Raw genomic sequence first — 17,453 nt, 5'->3', positions numbered from 1 at the left:
ACTTCTAGCCTTGAACTCTCAAAACAACAATATTTCTTTAATAAGCTTCAAAACAACAATATTTCTCTAATAAGTTTTGAAAATAACAATATTAATATTAAAGTTCACTTGAACTAACAAAAATAATAATAACAATAATAATAATAATAATAACAACGTGAGAGTTAGGGAAGACTAATTTCATTATGAAGGGGGAGTAAAAAGGGAGAAGTGGCGCCTATCTATCACAGACGTCGGCGCATTGGGTGGAGCAGACGAATCAAACTTCGTTCACCGACAATGGCGGATCGTCTTCATCTTCACGCTCTCAACACAATTTCAAGGTAAAATTTCCCTTTCTTTTTCAACACATCAGAGGCTTTATACACTTGTTTACTTCCATATCATGGCCTGCAAATCAAATCCCATTTTGTTCTTGTTTTTGTATTTGTTTTCCGTTTTCATTGAATTGAGATTCGCCCAGCAGATTTCGCGTCCTGAAATTCTTCCAAAACACTGTAATGATCGTTGGATTCATATCAGAAACCTCCCATCTCGATTCAATCTTGATCTCCTTTCCAATTGTTCTGAATACCCTATTTTCGATGATTTTTGCCCTTATTTGGCCAATCACGGTCTTGGCCAAAAGACTTTCAATCGATCTCATAGCTGGTATAGGACCGATCCTTCCATGCTTGAACTCATTTTCCATCGCCGAATGCTTGAATATCCTTGTCTGACCTCTGATCCCGATTCTGCTGATGCGATTTATCTCCCTTATTACTCCTCCATTGATGCCCTGAAATATCTCTATGGCCCCGAAGTGAACTCCAGCGCGGAGCACGGCCGTGAGCTTTTTGATTTCCTCAGCCGGAACCAGCCGGAAATTTGGAACCGCCGTCTCGGCCATGATCATTTCTTCGTCATGGCGAGGCCGGCTTGGGATTTTTCTCAGCCATTGGAGAATGATCCCCCGATTTGGGGCACTTCGTTATTGGAATTGCCGCAGTTTTTCAATGTCACTGTGTTGACATATGAGGGCAGAGCTTGGCCATGGCAGGAGCAAGCAATTCCTTATCCCACTTCATTCCACCCGCCCAATCTTGCATTCTTGGAGTCTTGGTTGCAGAGAGTTAAGCGATCTAAACGTTCCACTTTGATGCTGTTTGCTGGTGGGGGAGGCATCTCGGCCACTCCCAATATCCGTCGGAGCATTCGGACTGAATGCATGAGCGTCATTGATGATGATGATGCGACCAACTCCGGCAGTGGCCATAATGGTGATGCCAGTCTATATTCAAAGTTGTGTGAAGTTGTGGATTGTTCTAATGGAATATGTGAGCATGACCCTGTTAGGTACTTCAGGCCAATGTTGCAGGCAACTTTCTGCTTGCAGCCACCTGGAGACACTCCGACGCGGAGGTCGACTTTTGACGGGATCCTCGCCGGGTGCATACCGGTGTTCTTCGAGGACCTCTCTGCGAAATCTCAATACAAATGGCACTTGCCAGAGGAGGAGTTTGAGGAATTCTCAGTGACAATACCAAAAGAAGATGTAGTGTTCAAGGGGCTGAAGATTTTGGATGTGTTGATGGGAATTCCTAGAGCGAGGATTAGAAGGATGAGAGAGAAAGTGATGGGGTTGATTCCTAGTGTGATGTACAGAAAGCATGGAAGTTCATTAGGCTTAAGAACAAAGAAAGATGCAGTTGATATAGCCATTGAAGGAACACTGCAGAAGATTGGTATGAGAGTAAAAGAATTGGATTTAGAGTAACAGGGAGATGCTGGTTCAATATTATTTGTTGCTATAGAGTTTTTTGTTTTGGCCAAACTTATGTAATTATCTTTTGTTTTATTTGCTTTCAATGATATGTGGATAAGAGAATTTTGAGTAAAAATTTGATTTTTAGAGCAGAATTGTGATGGAAATGAAGGGCTGTAAGAAACATAGGCTATAAGGAAGAACTATGAACTTTGTGCTACATTTCTTCTAACTTAGGAAGAATGCATCAAAATATTCCAAACAGTCGAAGCCTGCAACTGCAATGGCTTCATTGGATGCTAATGGGAGGGAAGTAGACAAATAAGTTTGATGTGCTAACTAGTTTTGTTGAGAGATTCTGTTCTATGTATCAGTCGAGCAAATATTGAACACTTCACACAAAACAGCCTTGTACCCAATATACTCATCAGATTATTGGCTAGCTAGCGATGATTATCTTTGTTTTAAGAAGAGCTATACTTGTTGGGTATTTTGCTCTGACACTAAACGTTTCAAAAGAAAGCTTATGTAAGATAAGTTTATGAGTCTATGCAGGTTGGAGTAAGTTGATACGAAGCCTTTGTAATCCTTTCTAAGGTTGACAAAGTTGTGTGATGCAGAGATCAAAAATAATTCTTTAGTATTTAACACTATGTTCTCTATGGTATTTAGATTGGTCAAAGTTTCACGATTACTTTATTCTAACTATTCAATATTCTTACAAAAATTTAATTAATCCGTTTTGTATTTGTGACCGAAAACTAGTTTGAGTATCATACATGAAAGGTGCAGTGGCATAAGCCTAAGTCTGTTTATTCCATGAATTGTTTGATTAGGTTTCTTGGGCTTTCTCAAGTTTAGGTTTTGAGAAGTAAACAAATAAAAAAAATAAAGCTGAATGCATTTTAAAATTGTAATTAACTTGATTTTGCGTAGAAAAAATGGATTGGAGAGTGCATCTAATATTTGATACTGGCTAGTCGAGTCCAGTACAATGTGTTATTTGGGAATGACACTGGTGGAATAATGAGTTGATACCAATTAGGAAAGTGAGGGGTTGGAGAGGGTATGCATCAACTATAGGAAGCTAAACAGAGTCACAAAGAAATATTACTTCCCACTGGCTTGCTCGTTATTTTGATATTAAGTTGGTTGATGTATGAATCGTGGATTTAGAAACGTTGGATTTACGTTTTCGTCGGAATCTTAATGAACTTGAAACTTTAGAGTGAGTTTCCCTTATCTCAATTGTTCTTTGTAAGATTTTGTGCTTTTCATGATTCATGGAGATGGCCTATTGACCCATCTTCATCTTTTTCTTTGAAATCTCTTATGGATGACTTGAAGGACATTGCAGATCCTCTGCAAAGGAACTATATTCTATTATTTGGATGGATCATTATTCTAAGAAAATAAAGACTTTCTTATGGAAACTTAGCTAAGGTGTCATCAATATTGTCGATCGTCTTCAACGTCGTATGTCTTATATGTCTATTTCTCAATCTTGGTGTGTTATGTATCAGAGCCATCTTGAGTTCCTTGCTCATCTAGTTATGCATTGTTCTTTTGTCTCTTGTTTCTGGTTTTGGATGCTTTTGATTGGTCATTAGCCTGATTTGACAATATTGTTGACATCCCGACATCGCTTTTGGTGGGCCATTCGTTTAATGGTACAAAGAAGCTGATTGGTTGGCCATATTGCATGTTTTTTTTTTTTTACATTATGGAGTCAGCGTAATAAGCGTCTCTTTAGCGGTTCCTCTATTTTTTTTTTTTTTTTTGATAATTTCATGGATTTGGTTCTATCTATTAGACTACACTAGTGCAAAATGAAACACTTTTAAGAGTTCTAATATTTCTTATTTAATTTCCAATTAGAAATCTTTGTTGTAATCATGTATAGGTGTTTAGGGTCTCTTGATTTTATTTTGTCAATGAAATGTTTCTTCTCTAAAAGAAAATATAATTTTCTAAGATGAATACTCTAGGTACAGACAAATAGCAATAGCATTAGATGATCATGAAAAGTTAATCTTTACCTGTCCATATATCATATGGACACATTAAGAAGAATGTTTTTGACTTGTGTAATGTGTCATGATCTTTTCAGAGCTGTGTACAATAGCAATATTTCTAAACATGGTAGAGTAAACAATAAGAGGGCATTTAGAACAAAGAATAGAATTGTGAAGTTTGAGGAGTTGTAAATTCTTAGGGCCTACCGTTTAAGGAATTGATATGTTAAAAATTTTATATATATATATTTTATCGTGGGGGCTACAAATTCTTTGAGTCAAACAAAGAGTGGAGTTTTACAACACTTAACTTTTATTCCCCTTATTCCTTCAATGACTTCTCAATATTTGAGAACGTTTTACAATTGTTTGACAAAAAAAAAAAAAAAAAAAGTGAAAAAACATATTTGGAGCTGAATTGGAGAAAATGTCACCTAAGAGAGCATTGGTTGTAGACATCGAATTTCATANATTTGGAGCTGAATTGGAGAAAATGTCACCTAAGAGAGCATTGGTTGTAGACATCGAATTTCATATAAAAATATTTGAGAACGTTTTACAATTGTTTGACAAAAAAAAAAAAAAAAAAGTGAAAAAACATATTTGGAGCTGAATTGGAGAAAATGTCACCTAAGAGAGCATTGGTTGTAGACATCGAATTTCATATAAAAATAAGTGAAAAGCTTGAGATTGCTTGTTTAAAGTTTTTGTTAAATCATATTTTAAAGCTCAATGTGACTTTTAACAAAGAACCAAAACGGACAATTCAAACATGTGCCATAAGCTTATATTATTTTCATTTTTATTTTCAAATTAAGATCCAACATTTGTAACGGAGATCAACACACATAAATGTGTAATCATATAATGTACAAATATAGAACCAAACTTATGAAATATTCAAATTTGGGTGGTTTTGACTTGTTTCATTTGAGGTATACTTGCTAAATTTCTCATAAGCTTGACAAATCAACTTATCGTCGAGCCAATCATCATGGTATGACCCGATATTGGCCATTTTATTAATATCAATGGCAATGAACATTTCCTTTCTCCATTCTTCTTAGGCAGGACAACCATAAGTTGCTGCAAGCCAGTTACAAATTATAACATTCATACAAAACATAAACAAAATTACAAACCTGATATATTATATAGGTAATTAGTTTGGTAGGCATTTGTTCCCTAACAAGTAGATTTATGCACTATGACAAATCATAGTTGCATCACATGGGACACCATTATTGCTTGACCCTAATTCATGATTTAAGAATCAAAGAAAGACATTTTTTATCTTCTAAGACCATTTCTACTCGAAAAAAAAGGATTGAATATACTAATCTTTGGGAGCTTCACTACTCCAAACAGTCAAGGTCCTGTTTGATAATGATTTTGTTTTTTGTGTTTAAAAATGATGTTTGCTCACTCATCATTTCTTTAATAGAGAAGTTTCTAAAACTATATATAGTTTTTAGTTTTTAGAATTTTGGCTAGATTTTGAAAATGTAACATAAAAACACTTTGGGGAAGCAGTGTCATAAGCTTGATTTGTACAAAAATAAATAAATAAATAAATAAAACCAACCCAAGTTTTCAACGTGGGATTCAAAATTCGAAGTCTATCACCTTTTCCACCAATATAAAGTTCATTTGGATAAAGCTCTAGTTAGAAGTGTTCATGGTTCGATTGGGTAGACCTGAACCAAAAAATTCGGTTTTGGATATAATGTTCACCCTATGCTCTAACACTAACAAACCACTAGGGTTATATGTAGATAAGTGGCACTTGGAACAAATTATTTTCCTTTTTGTTCATTTACTTAATGAAATTAGAATGTAGACAAACTTTTAAGAGCAGGTTTCTCTACGAGTTTGTGTCTAACATTGATGAGAACACATAAAAAAACAAAAGCCAAAGGAGTAAGGGGTCATGGGTTCAATCTATGGTGGCCACCTACCTAAAATTTAATGTCCTACGGATTTTTTTGACACTCAAATATTGTAGAGTTAGGTGGGTTGTCCCGTGAGATAAATCGAAGTGCACATAAGCTAGTTCGAACACTCACGAATATCAAAAAAGAAAAAGAAAAACTGATGAGAATCTCACAAAATAATCATTCAGGCTTGTGACTAAGCATAAAACATACCGTATGTCCACCCAATATGGGTCCGATGCTTTCGCTTGCCAAGAGCTTCGAGATCTTCATAAAAAGCTTTAACATCTGCCAGCATTTCCTCTTTCGATGGAAGTGCAATCCTGGTTGATAAAACAGCAGCAACCCAATTGCTTTGAAGCTCAAATATGACAAAAGGAACGACCTGCAGTACAAATTATAGTTATAGCACATGAATTTATTCTAACCATAAACCAAACTCGAAGTTCATACCACAATTGGACACTTGCCTTAAATGGTAACCCAACGAAGGAAAGCCCTGGGGCCAATGCTGGGGGGAAGACATGCTTGTATAGAGGTCCTACACGGTTATCGTCCACCGTAACAATGCCATTGGTTTCAAAAAAGGGAGATGATATTTGTACATTGAACAAGAACATACATACAAATGTTGTCAACTACCTGCAGTTCCTTACGATAATTATCAATACTTCTACACTCTCCCTCATTTGTGAGCTTAAAAATTTGTAGAAGACTCTATATGTAGAAATCAAATACTAATTGGAGAGGGAATTGCAATACAAGATTTCCTATTCTTATACCATGTTAAATCACCAATTATCTCAAAAGCTTAAGCTTCACTTCAATAGGAACTTGGTTAATAATTTGAACTCGCATTCCAACTTAGTTTCAGAACTTGTAGGGAAGGCATATAGAAATGCATTTAGCAGTTTTCTAATCATTAGAAGTCTAAGCTCTGTTGTTTATTCCCATCTTTACAAGATTTCAATCTACATGTTGTCTAATGTATATCATTTCTTTGATAAATAATGTCTTTTTCATCTGCTTCTACCTACAATGAAAGCTCAAAACAATCTATATAGCATACCCAGTGCAATGCAGAATAACATCAGCCGAAACGACGAACCCGTCTTGAAAGACCACTGTCCCATCTTTATGGACACTTTTGATCTGCAGTTTTTAAGTAATTATTAGGACCTTAAAGACCTCATACAAAAAATAGAAAACTCCTCAAACGCTTACTTATACCATTGGATGAAATGACACATAACTAATAAGTGATTCTGTGTCTAAACGCTCTATTTTAGCTAATTTCCAAACAATATGAATTTCTTTGGCAACCCCAATGAGCTCCTGAGAAATGTCCGTGCCACTTGAAGAATAACCTATCAAGACAACAACCTATCCCAAAAGGAAAAAAAAAATGGTACACAGGGCCAATCAATGGAAGGACTTCTTGAAATAACGAAATTAAAATGTATATAACTGAGTTTAGAATCAGAAAATATTACCCTCCTCAACACCTACAATACTCTTAATTTCATGTAAGTTGACAACTTACATAGGATATGTAGAGTAATCTGAATGTACCTTACCCCGAAATGGTTTGGGATCACGATAATTGTGATTATGTACTTGTTCCCCAAGCCATCCATCAAGGCCTTAAAAGATCATTTCGTCATTAAAAGATGATGCACAAGTCAATTCCTTATTCCTGAAGAGAGAAAAAAAAGGGGGAAAATGGCATCTAAAATAAGAGGCCAAATGAAAAATTGGTACTTTTTTTTAAAACCAATGAAAAATGGCCTTATGTTTGTGTCATCATTGTATGAAATTACCGCTTTAACCCCAAATGTATTTTTCTCTTTTATTCATTTTGCAACGTTCTTCATTTTTTTTCTGAGTTTTTTCTTCTTACTTTTTCTCTCTCTCTTTTTTTTTACAGCTCTTTTATTATTATTATTATTATTTTGCACTTCTTCTTCCATTTTTTACTTTTTTTTCTTTTGTGTCTTTTTTCTGCGTTTCTTTTTTTTTTTCTCGTTTTTCTGCATTTCTACTTTTTTCCTTTTTTTTTGTTTCTTTGCATCGAGCATAGAACATACAACATTGAACGTTGAGCATCGAGCATCGAGCATTGTGCATCGAGCATCGAGCATTGTGTGTTGTGCATCGATACACAATGCTCGAGCATTGAGCATCGTATATCATGCATTGAGCATAGAGCGTACGACAAAGAGTGTAGAGCATAGGGCGTACAACAAAGAGTGTAGAGCATAGAGCATGGAGTTTCGTGTATCGTGCATCAAGCATCGAGCATCAAATGGTGTTCTCAGTTGCAAGTGCGTGGGTGGTTTTCAATGTTGAATTGGTAAATTCACAGGGTGCTGACGCAAGTAGAAGACCACTTTTCATTCACTTTTAAAAAGGTACCAATTTTTTATTAGAGTCCTTAAAAAAGGGTCAATCATTCGGTGGACCCAAAGATATCCCGTTGTAAACTCATTATGTTAAACATTCCTATAGATAGACACATGACAAGATAAAGGGGCCGTTTGGCCTACCAACTTCTTAAAATGGTATAAACAACTCAACTTCAATAGTAAACACTATTGAAGCTGCACATTTATCGAGTAACTCTTTCTTCCTTTTTTTTTTTTTTTTTTTTATAATTTTTATATTTATCGAGTAACTCAATCTTTCCCTCTTAGTCTACTTGTTACAATTCTCGAGGAACTCTATCTTACAACTTTACACCCCAAATACAAACTTAATAATTTCAACATACTAACCCCAGACTTATTAACTCCACTCAGTGGGCCAAACACCCCCTTAACCAAAAAAGCACAAAAAACCAAAACAAGAAATCTTAAATTAAGAAAAAAATATGACAATAAACGAGCAAGAACGCAATCAACCTATTGAAAAATAGGAATAAAATTCCTTTGTTTTTAAATTCGGAAACCACAACTTTTCTTGAGAGGGTATGTTTTTCGGTAAAATACACAACATTTATGAAAGGATATGTGTGATACTTTCACCTTTATATGATTCCTTAAGAGGGTTAAGTTTCTAAACTATGCTTTCAAAGGAGAAAATATTCTAAGTGTTGGAAGCATAGTAGGTTAAGAGTCCAAAATTTTGCTAAGTATCCAAACTATGCTATGGTAGGTACATAGGGGACAAGTTGGGCACATGATGAGAGACAAGGGCGCAAGCTTGAAGTTTGGACTCAAGAGGAAGCTATGAGGTGAGCCTAGGGTGGAGATGAGGGTGGCCTTAGCAAGATGGAAATTTTGGCTAAGTATGGGAATGGGCGTGGATGTTGTCTTAGGCATGGACCTTATCATGAGCGTTGATATGGGAGCCATGGGCGTTGGTCTTGTTTTTAGAGGTTATACAAGTCCATTTGATGGCTAAGTGTTGGTCATGAAATGATGCTAGTGATGGTGGTCGAGCGTGGATGTAAGGATGCAGCTTAGGCAATGTCATGATAATAGGCGATAAAGATATACAAGCCAAGGTGACAACGTTGGATGCATGAAGACACCATGCATTGAGGTGCACGACTAAGCATGGCACCCAGTGTTGGGGTGTTGTACTCGACAAGGCAAGGGATGAGCGTTGAGTGGCCATGCGATGACATGAGGACGTTGGCCGAGGCGTTGGTGTGAGTGGGTTGTTATGCGATGGCATGAGGTTGAGCGATGGTGACAGCCTTAGGCAAGATGATGAGCTAGGCAAGCGTTGGTCTAGGGGCATGCGGCCAGGCAAGACGCTGGCGGACGTGCAAAAGCAGGCCGGTTGACGCAAGGCATTGTGCGGGGGTGAACGCACGGTTGCACGTGAGGGGTTGAACGAGTATGAGTACAAGGCGCTGGGCGTGCGTTAAGGCGTGTAACTGTGAGATGTGTGATGACAAGACCGTGCGATGCCAAGGCTGTTAGGCTTGGCGATGAGGTGGCTATGCATTAGTAGGGCAAGCTATGCGTTGAGTCTATGCGATGCCTAAAGGCAAAAGGCATACTAAGCAGGGTTAAATGTTGGCTTAGGACTAAGCGATGAGCAAGTAGGACGTGTGAGGAAAGTTAGACGCATGAGGTAGTAACCATGTGCTCAACATATGCGTTGATGTGGGGATTTTTGGAGAACAAAGTTGGGTGACATCACAATGGATACGTGGCTTTACAAGATGGAGCATCGAACAACCCTAGAAGGAGGTGGATTCATATTAGGACATACAATGGAGGCATATGCGTTGGACATGGTTTGGGAAGGACAGCTCAAACTCATGCAAGTAGGTGGTGTCAAAGACCCTTATGTTGGACAATGCATGAGGCTGACACTTAGATTTTTCATGCAATACAGATGGTATGGGTTGAGGGTTGAGCGTTGATGACAAGTAGCTTCCCTAAAGCCTATAAATACCCGAGGGTCCTTCATTCCAGGATGCAACTCGGAAATTCTCTAAAAAAGGACTTAGGAGAGAAGGGGGAGATCAATTTAGGCATTAAAGAAAGTCCATCAAGTGTTAAGGAAGGTCCCCTAAGCGTCCAAAGTGTTGTCTGGGCATTGAGATTACACCCAGGCGTTGGGAAAAGTTTTCACAACATAGAAGACTATTGTACCAACGTCAAACGAGGTGTTCTCTCAAACTACTCGTGCAAATTAGGTGATTCTTGAGCCAAAATCTAAAAAATTGAGTGTAGTTTCTGTGTAGAGGTTGGTGTGAGGAAATTCTAAGAGAAGGGTTGTCATAATTAAAGGAAACCGAGAGGTGCTCAAAGATTATGTGACAATCGAGCTAGGTGGAGTAATCTTGAGCTCCTGAACTCTTGAGTTGGAATTTGAAGATCCAATTTTAGGGTTTGAAAAGGGAGCCAGGAGGAACCAAGGAACTCGTGAGGAGAGTTCCAATAAATAAACTGTGAGTGGTATTCTTTTAAGGTCTTAGGCATATCTTTTAAATTCTATGTTTATGTTGTGAATGAGTAGCCAGAACAAGAATGGGAATATGTGGTTGGGATGGTCAGGGGGTCAACAGACCAAGTGCCTGAGCCCGAGACAGAATCTCACGGGATGGTCAGAGGGCCATGAGGCCTAGTTCCTGAGCCTGTGAGAGGAACCTCGTATGGGATGGTCAGAGGGTTGACGGGTCTATCTTCTTAGCCCATAAGAGGAGAATCTATATGCACATAGGAGATAAAGCAGATATGATAAGTACTAGCTTTAACTATCTATCGTGTGTGTAGGTAGTGTAGAGAACAGACTCGTTTAAGATTGAGGTTTGAGTATTAACCTCGTAATGCGATATGCTTGTATTGTAATGAGTTGAAAGAGACTCGTTAAGTTGTTACCTCTCACTAAGCTTTAAGCTCACGCTTTTCTCTTATGTTTTCTTTGCAAGTAGCAGAAGAGTCCAGGTTGCTGCGAGAAGTCGAGGTCTGCCACGAGTTAAAATATTATTAGATTAGTTGTAGTTGAGGCAAGGCTAATGATGTAGAAACTTGCCAAACATGTATTAACTGATTTTTTTTTTCTAATAAGTTATATTTCAGTTGTTTCTTAATTTCCGCTTAAAGTTTAAATGAGTAAGATTAGATGGATAGTAGATATCATAAAATGGTGGTGTCTACCATCCTCACGCCTTCTTTTGGGTTCAAGAGGTGAACTCGGGAGGGGGTGTGACAAGTTGGTATCAGATGCCAGGTTTTGATATGATGAGTACTAGCTTTAACTATCTACCGTGTGTGTAGGTAAGGCAGAGAACAAACTCATTTAAGGTTGAGGTTTGAGTATTAACCTCGTAATGTGATATGTTGAAAGAGACTCTATAAATTACTTACCACTCACTGAGCTTCTTGAAGCTCATTCTTTTCTTTTATGTTTTTCTTTTTAGGTAGTGAATGATGAAGAGTTCTAGGGTGCTGCTAAGGTCAAGGTCTGCCATGCCACAACCACATTTCCGGATTTAAATTGTTGTTGTCGTAAACATTTGTAGTTAAGAGCCTAGAATTGTTGGGTTAAGTCTGGAGATTGTATAAACGTTATATCGATTATAATAAAATAAGTTAAGCCATAGGCTATTATTTATTTACTTGGCTTTAAGTTTAGTGAGTGAAACAGGTTAGATGGGCAGTAGGTATCACAAAAGGATGGTATTTACCATTCTCACGCCTCTTTTCGAGCTTTAGAGGTGGACTCGGGAGGTGGTGTGACAATATGTCTCTTCTCAAAAGCACAAGCCTACTTTAGTCTATTAATATGTGGTTTCCTTATAAGTTCTATAAGGAAAAAAAAAAAAAAACAAACAAAGAAGTGTTCCTCTAATTCCGTTGAGATTTGAGTTTTCTCTTCATTACATTTCAATTTTTATGTTTCCTTAAACTTATTGTTATATTTTAATTTTCGGTTTGATGGCTAAATAAATGTTAAATATAAGATTTAAGTTGTTTGTTACTCTAAGTTTTCTAGTATATTTTGTGAGTTTCTATTTTTAATCTTGTTTTAAATTGTAAGTAGTATTAATTAGGTTCATCTTTGTCCTATAAGTGTAAGCTACCATGTAATGAGAGTATCCTAATTTGTGTACCACATTTTAAGTCATTTTAAATTGTAAGTTAGTAGTATTAATTAGGTTCATCTTTGTCCTATAAGTGTAAGCTACCATGTAATGAGAGTATCCTAATTTGTGTACCACATTTTAAGTCATTTTAAATTGTAAGTTAGTAGTATTAATTAGGTTCATTTTGTGTTTGTAACTTCAATGAGAAGTTTGAATCTCACTCTCATTTTCATTATTTCTTCCATCTGTTTAACAAGCATTAGGATATTAATTTGTTTCCACGACATTTTTTTTTTCAATTCTATTTTCTCAATAGTAGCTCTGAGCTAATTTTATTTTTTTCAACAAATCCTCTCTTTTTTATACAATTACTCAGTTACTGTGTTTGTTAAGTTTTGTAGTTGAAGTGCTATATTCACAAGTTAGTAATCTATCTTATTGTGAAAGAAAAGTTCATAATACCTTGAGGGGAAATTGCCAGAAATAGCTTATTCAAGTTTTCACTTTTCAAAGCTAACATTTCTTTTAAAAAAAAAAAAAAAAATCCTTAAAATAGTTTTTCTTAGTCGGTCATCGAGATTTAGTTCAAAAAAATAAACTTTTGTTTTAACTTAAGATTGATTTGGGCCTTCTTGATATATCTTGGTCATTACTCATCGAGATTTTGTTAATTTTCTCAAATATTATGTAATCTCCCAAAATCTTTGGGCCTTCTCGATATATCTTGGTCATTACTCATCGAGATTCTGTTAATTTTCTCAAATATTATGTAATCTCCCAAAATCTTATACCAAATCTTATTTATTTTCTAATTTTCTACAAATTCAACCAAATATTATATCAAATATTTATATAAATTTTCAAATCTTTAGTCCAATTTCTATTCCACAATTATATTGAATTTCCAAATCATCCAAATGGTTTTCAAGTGATTGACTTGTGATTTTAATGAGAAAAAAAAATTTCGCAAAAGATTAAGTAAAATATAAGAAACATATAGAATGTCGCTGTTAATTTGCCTGAGAATTCACCGAGAAGACCTAAATATATAGAATCTTGGTATTAAATTGTCTGAGAATTCACCGAAAAAGCTCAATCTGCCCGAGATTAGTATTGCCATTTTATATATTTTCCATATCTTACCTTTTTTTTTTGGCAAAATTTCATCTTTCTCAAAATTAAAAAATTAAAATGCAATCACAAATCTATTTGTATAATTGGTAAATTCATTTGACAGTTTGGAAATTCATATAATTGTGGAAACATAAATTGAGGTAAATATTTGAAAAATTAAGGTCCCATTTGGTAATCATTTTGCCCCATTTAGTAATCATTTTGTTTTTTGTTTTTGTTTTTGAAAATTAAGTCTACAGACAAGTACCTGATTTTTTCATTTGTTATCTACTTTGCACGAATGACTTACAAAATTAAGCCAAATTTTGAGAACTAAAAAAATAACTTTCAAAAAATTGTTTTTGTTTTTGGAATTTAGCTAAGAATTTGACTCTTGTACTTAAGAAAGATGTAAATCATAAGTAAGAAATATGAATGATATAAGTTTAATTTTCAAAACAAAACCAAAAAATAAAATGATTATCAAATGGGACATGTGTTTTTTGTTTTTGTTTTTGAAGATTAAGTCTAATAACACAATTTCTATCTCTAAATTTCTTTATTTATCTACCTTTCATCAATAATTTAAAAAATCAAATCAAATGAGCACCATATTTGGAAGAAAAAGGAAATTTTCTTGTGTTGTCTTAATTGGGTATAACATTTCCACATCATAAAAAATGTCATGATGAACATCCCCATTTCCACATCTAAATTCAACTCCCCATTTCCCAAGCTTCTCCAAACCAGCAAACACCACCTGAGTTCCAAATCTCACCAATTTATAAACCCCAAATTCATTAGCAATCTCCAAATACTTCGATAATAATGATTGATTTTGCCATTGTTGGCCAAAAAAGACATGAAGAGATGGGTATAAACCGAATATCATATATTGATATTGAGAGCGAAAAGCTTGAGATTGCTTGCTCAACGACTAACAGTTCCAAGGCAGTTTTTGAAGATTTTGTTGAAGTCATATTTTCAAGCTCAATGTGACTTTTAACCCATCACCAAAATGGGCAATTCAATGATATGCTATAAGCTGATATTATTTTCAAATCAAGATCCAACCTTTGTGACCCGGAGGAAAGATGAACAACACATGAATCAAGTTTTTAAAACTATATATATTTTAAAATTTTAAAAGCTTGGCTAGATTTTGAAATTGTTCTTAAAATATAGATAACAAAACAGATAAACACATAGATGGAAATAGTGTTCATAAACTTGATTTACAAAAAAAAAAAAAAAAAAAAAAAAAAAAAAAAAAAAAAAAAAAAAACTAAACTAAACATAAAGTAAAATGATAATCAAACAGCCCAAGTTTTTAATATGGGATTTGAACCAAAAATTTCTCGACTCTAACACTAAAAACCACTAGTAGGGTTATACGCAGATAGGTACTAGTTTTAGTCCATTTTCGAGTTGAAGCTAATTATTTTCCTTTTTTATCCTATTTTTAGTTAAATCATAAAAAATATCCTTCAACTTTACTATCTATTAAAAAAATACTCAAATATTTTCAAAAGTTATAATATTGCTCTTGAACTTTTCTAAATGTTCCAAAAATACCCTTGGAGTACAAATTATTTAGAATTTTGAATAGAAATTGAAATATGAAATTGTATAGGCCTAGAGTGAAAGTTTGAATCAACACATCATTTTAAGTCATAGCCACATAGTTGCAAGTCTCGAAATCTGTTTGAAATTTTAAAGGATTCCTACTCTAAGGGTATTTTTGAAACATATATAAAAATTGATGAGTAATATTGCAACTTTTGAGAGTATAAGGGTATTTTTGAAACAAATGGTAAAGTTCAAAGATATTTGTTATAGTTTAGCTTTAAGAAAAAAGGAAATTAGGATCTAGACAAACAAGTTTTCAAGTGCATGTTTGTTCACAAGAGTTTGTGTTAATGCTGATGAGAGCCTCACAAAATAATCATTCAGGCTTGTGATTAAGCATAAAACATACCATATAACCATCCAATTCATTGGGTCGAATGCTTGGGCTTCCCAAAAGCTTCAAGATGTTCATAAAAAGTTTTAACATCTGCCAGCATTTCCTCATTCGATGGAAGTGCAGTCCTATTTGATAAAACACCAGCAATCCAATTGCTTTGAAGCTCAAACATGGGCAAAGGAACAAGTACAAATGGCACAAGAATTTATTCTAACAATAAACCAAACTCGAAGTTCGTACAACAATCGGACACTTACCTTTGCTGGAGGAAGACATGCTTGTATAGAGCTCCTTCACGGTTGTCGTCCACCGTAACAATGCCATTGGTGTCAAGAAAAGGGAAATGATATTTGTACCTTAAAACAAGATCTTGCATATAAATGATGTCAACTATTGCGATTCTTTTGATAATTATCCATACTTTAACACCGCTTCACTTGTGAGCTTGAAAATTTATAAAAGGCCCAACACGTAAAAGTTAATATTAATGGGAGAGGAAATGATATTGATGGGGCTCGAATACAAGACCTCATATATTCTTACTAAAGGGAAACCAACGAAAGTTTCGGTGCGGAAGTGAAGATCAATCCCTTTTTTTTTTTCAAAATTACAAAAATTACATAAATTATAGAATGAAACTAATTATGCATTAATAAACCAAATTTTAAGACATGGATTTGGATAGGAATTAGGGAAGAAGAATATTACCTTTGAAGTACACTTCTTCACGTATTCCTTCGAAAGAATCTTGAACTCGAAAATCCAATTTGGACATTACCATAATTGGAACCTTTTGTATTCTCTAGGGTTGAGAATAATACAAAAATTTGTCAAAAAATAATATCAAAATTCTTTCTTGAAAAAATTCAAATTTAAAAATATTTTTGAAATAGATGGCGTAAAAAGGATGTTTTATGTAAAAAATCTTTATTAGAAAGAGGCAGGTTAATTGGAACAATAGGATAGTTTTAAAAATAATAAAGGAAAAAGGATATTTTTTAAAGAAATTAGGAAAAAGGGTAGTTTTTTTGTCCTTATTGGAATGCGTCTTTTTTGGAGTTTGTGTTTCAATCGACCAAATTATCGATGTAAATTTTATTTATAGATATAAATGGAACGGTGGTGGATTATTGGTATTTTACTCACACCACACAACTTCAAATCCAACTACAAACATGTTTTTTTGGTTTTCCAAATTTCAATATTAGATACAAATAATTACACCACTTTGCTATAAATAACATTAATTATAACATTATTTTATTTTCAAATATATATATATATATGTAACTTAATTTTATACTAATTCAATTGTTATTTAAATTTTATACTAATTCAATTGTTATTTACTTAGAGAGGTAGTTAAATTATAATTTAAATATTAAAACAATAACTATTTATTTTTTATTCTTTACAAAAATTATTCTTATTTAATTTTTTTTCTAATGAAAATATTACAATTTTATAAATATTTTTATAAAATTCAAATATAAAAAGTTATAATAAAATAAAGATTTCTATTTGAGATTAAAAAAATTTTATATCCCAACAATTATAAATAATTCTTGATTTTATTATAGATTTTTAGAACTTCTTTATGAGAAAAAAAAGAATTAAAGAGGAATATTTCTTTTTTTTTTTTTGTAAAGAATAAAAAATAAAATAATTGTTATTTTAATATTTAAATTATAATTCAACTACCTAAGAAAGTAAGTTTTATAGAAACTTTTATTAAAATAATTGTTATTTTAGTAGTTAAATATAACTATCTAAATTGTATAGAAATCTTATTTTTATAACTGAATTTTATAGAAATCTTTATTTTATTATAGATTTTTATGACATTTTTATCTAAAAAAAGTAAAAATTAAAAAGGAATAGTTTTTTTAGTAATAAAAAAGAAATAAATATTATTTTAGTTGTTAAATTATAGTTTAACTAGCTATATATCTTTTATGGTAAAGTGACAGAATTATTAATATTTGGGATACATATTAATTTTATAACTCTATCACTTTGCTATTTAAGATAGTATTTCAAAAAATAAAAAAATAAAAAAAGAATAGTTTTTGTAAAGAATAAAAAATAGACAGTTATTGTCTTAGTATTTAAATTATCAATTTAATTATCTCGG

The 17,453-nt window shown here is 33.8% G+C and overlaps 1 protein-coding gene and 1 pseudogene across 1 annotated transcript; one reads left to right on the top strand and one right to left on the bottom strand.

The window, feature by feature from the left end:
* The first annotated feature begins 308 nt into the window (after positions 1 to 308).
* Positions 309 to 2,008, top strand: LOC120069231 (probable xyloglucan galactosyltransferase GT19). Its single transcript, XM_039020939.1, has one exon. It carries the CDS (start codon positions 386 to 388, stop codon positions 1,754 to 1,756), a length of 1,371 nt encoding a protein of 456 aa, XP_038876867.1. The 5' UTR covers positions 309 to 385; the 3' UTR covers positions 1,757 to 2,008.
* Positions 2,009 to 6,076: 4,068 nt separating this feature from the next.
* On the bottom strand, positions 6,077 to 15,643 carry LOC120069219 (annotated as a pseudogene).
* Positions 15,644 to 17,453: the final 1,810 nt, after the last annotated feature.

The sequence above is a fragment of the Benincasa hispida genome, unplaced genomic scaffold, assembly GCF_009727055.1.
Source record: "Benincasa hispida cultivar B227 unplaced genomic scaffold, ASM972705v1 Contig285, whole genome shotgun sequence".
NCBI lineage: Eukaryota > Viridiplantae > Streptophyta > Magnoliopsida > Cucurbitales > Cucurbitaceae > Benincasa > Benincasa hispida.
Note: the sequence above shows the minus strand (reverse complement) of the source record. Positions and strands in the feature narration are given on the sequence as shown.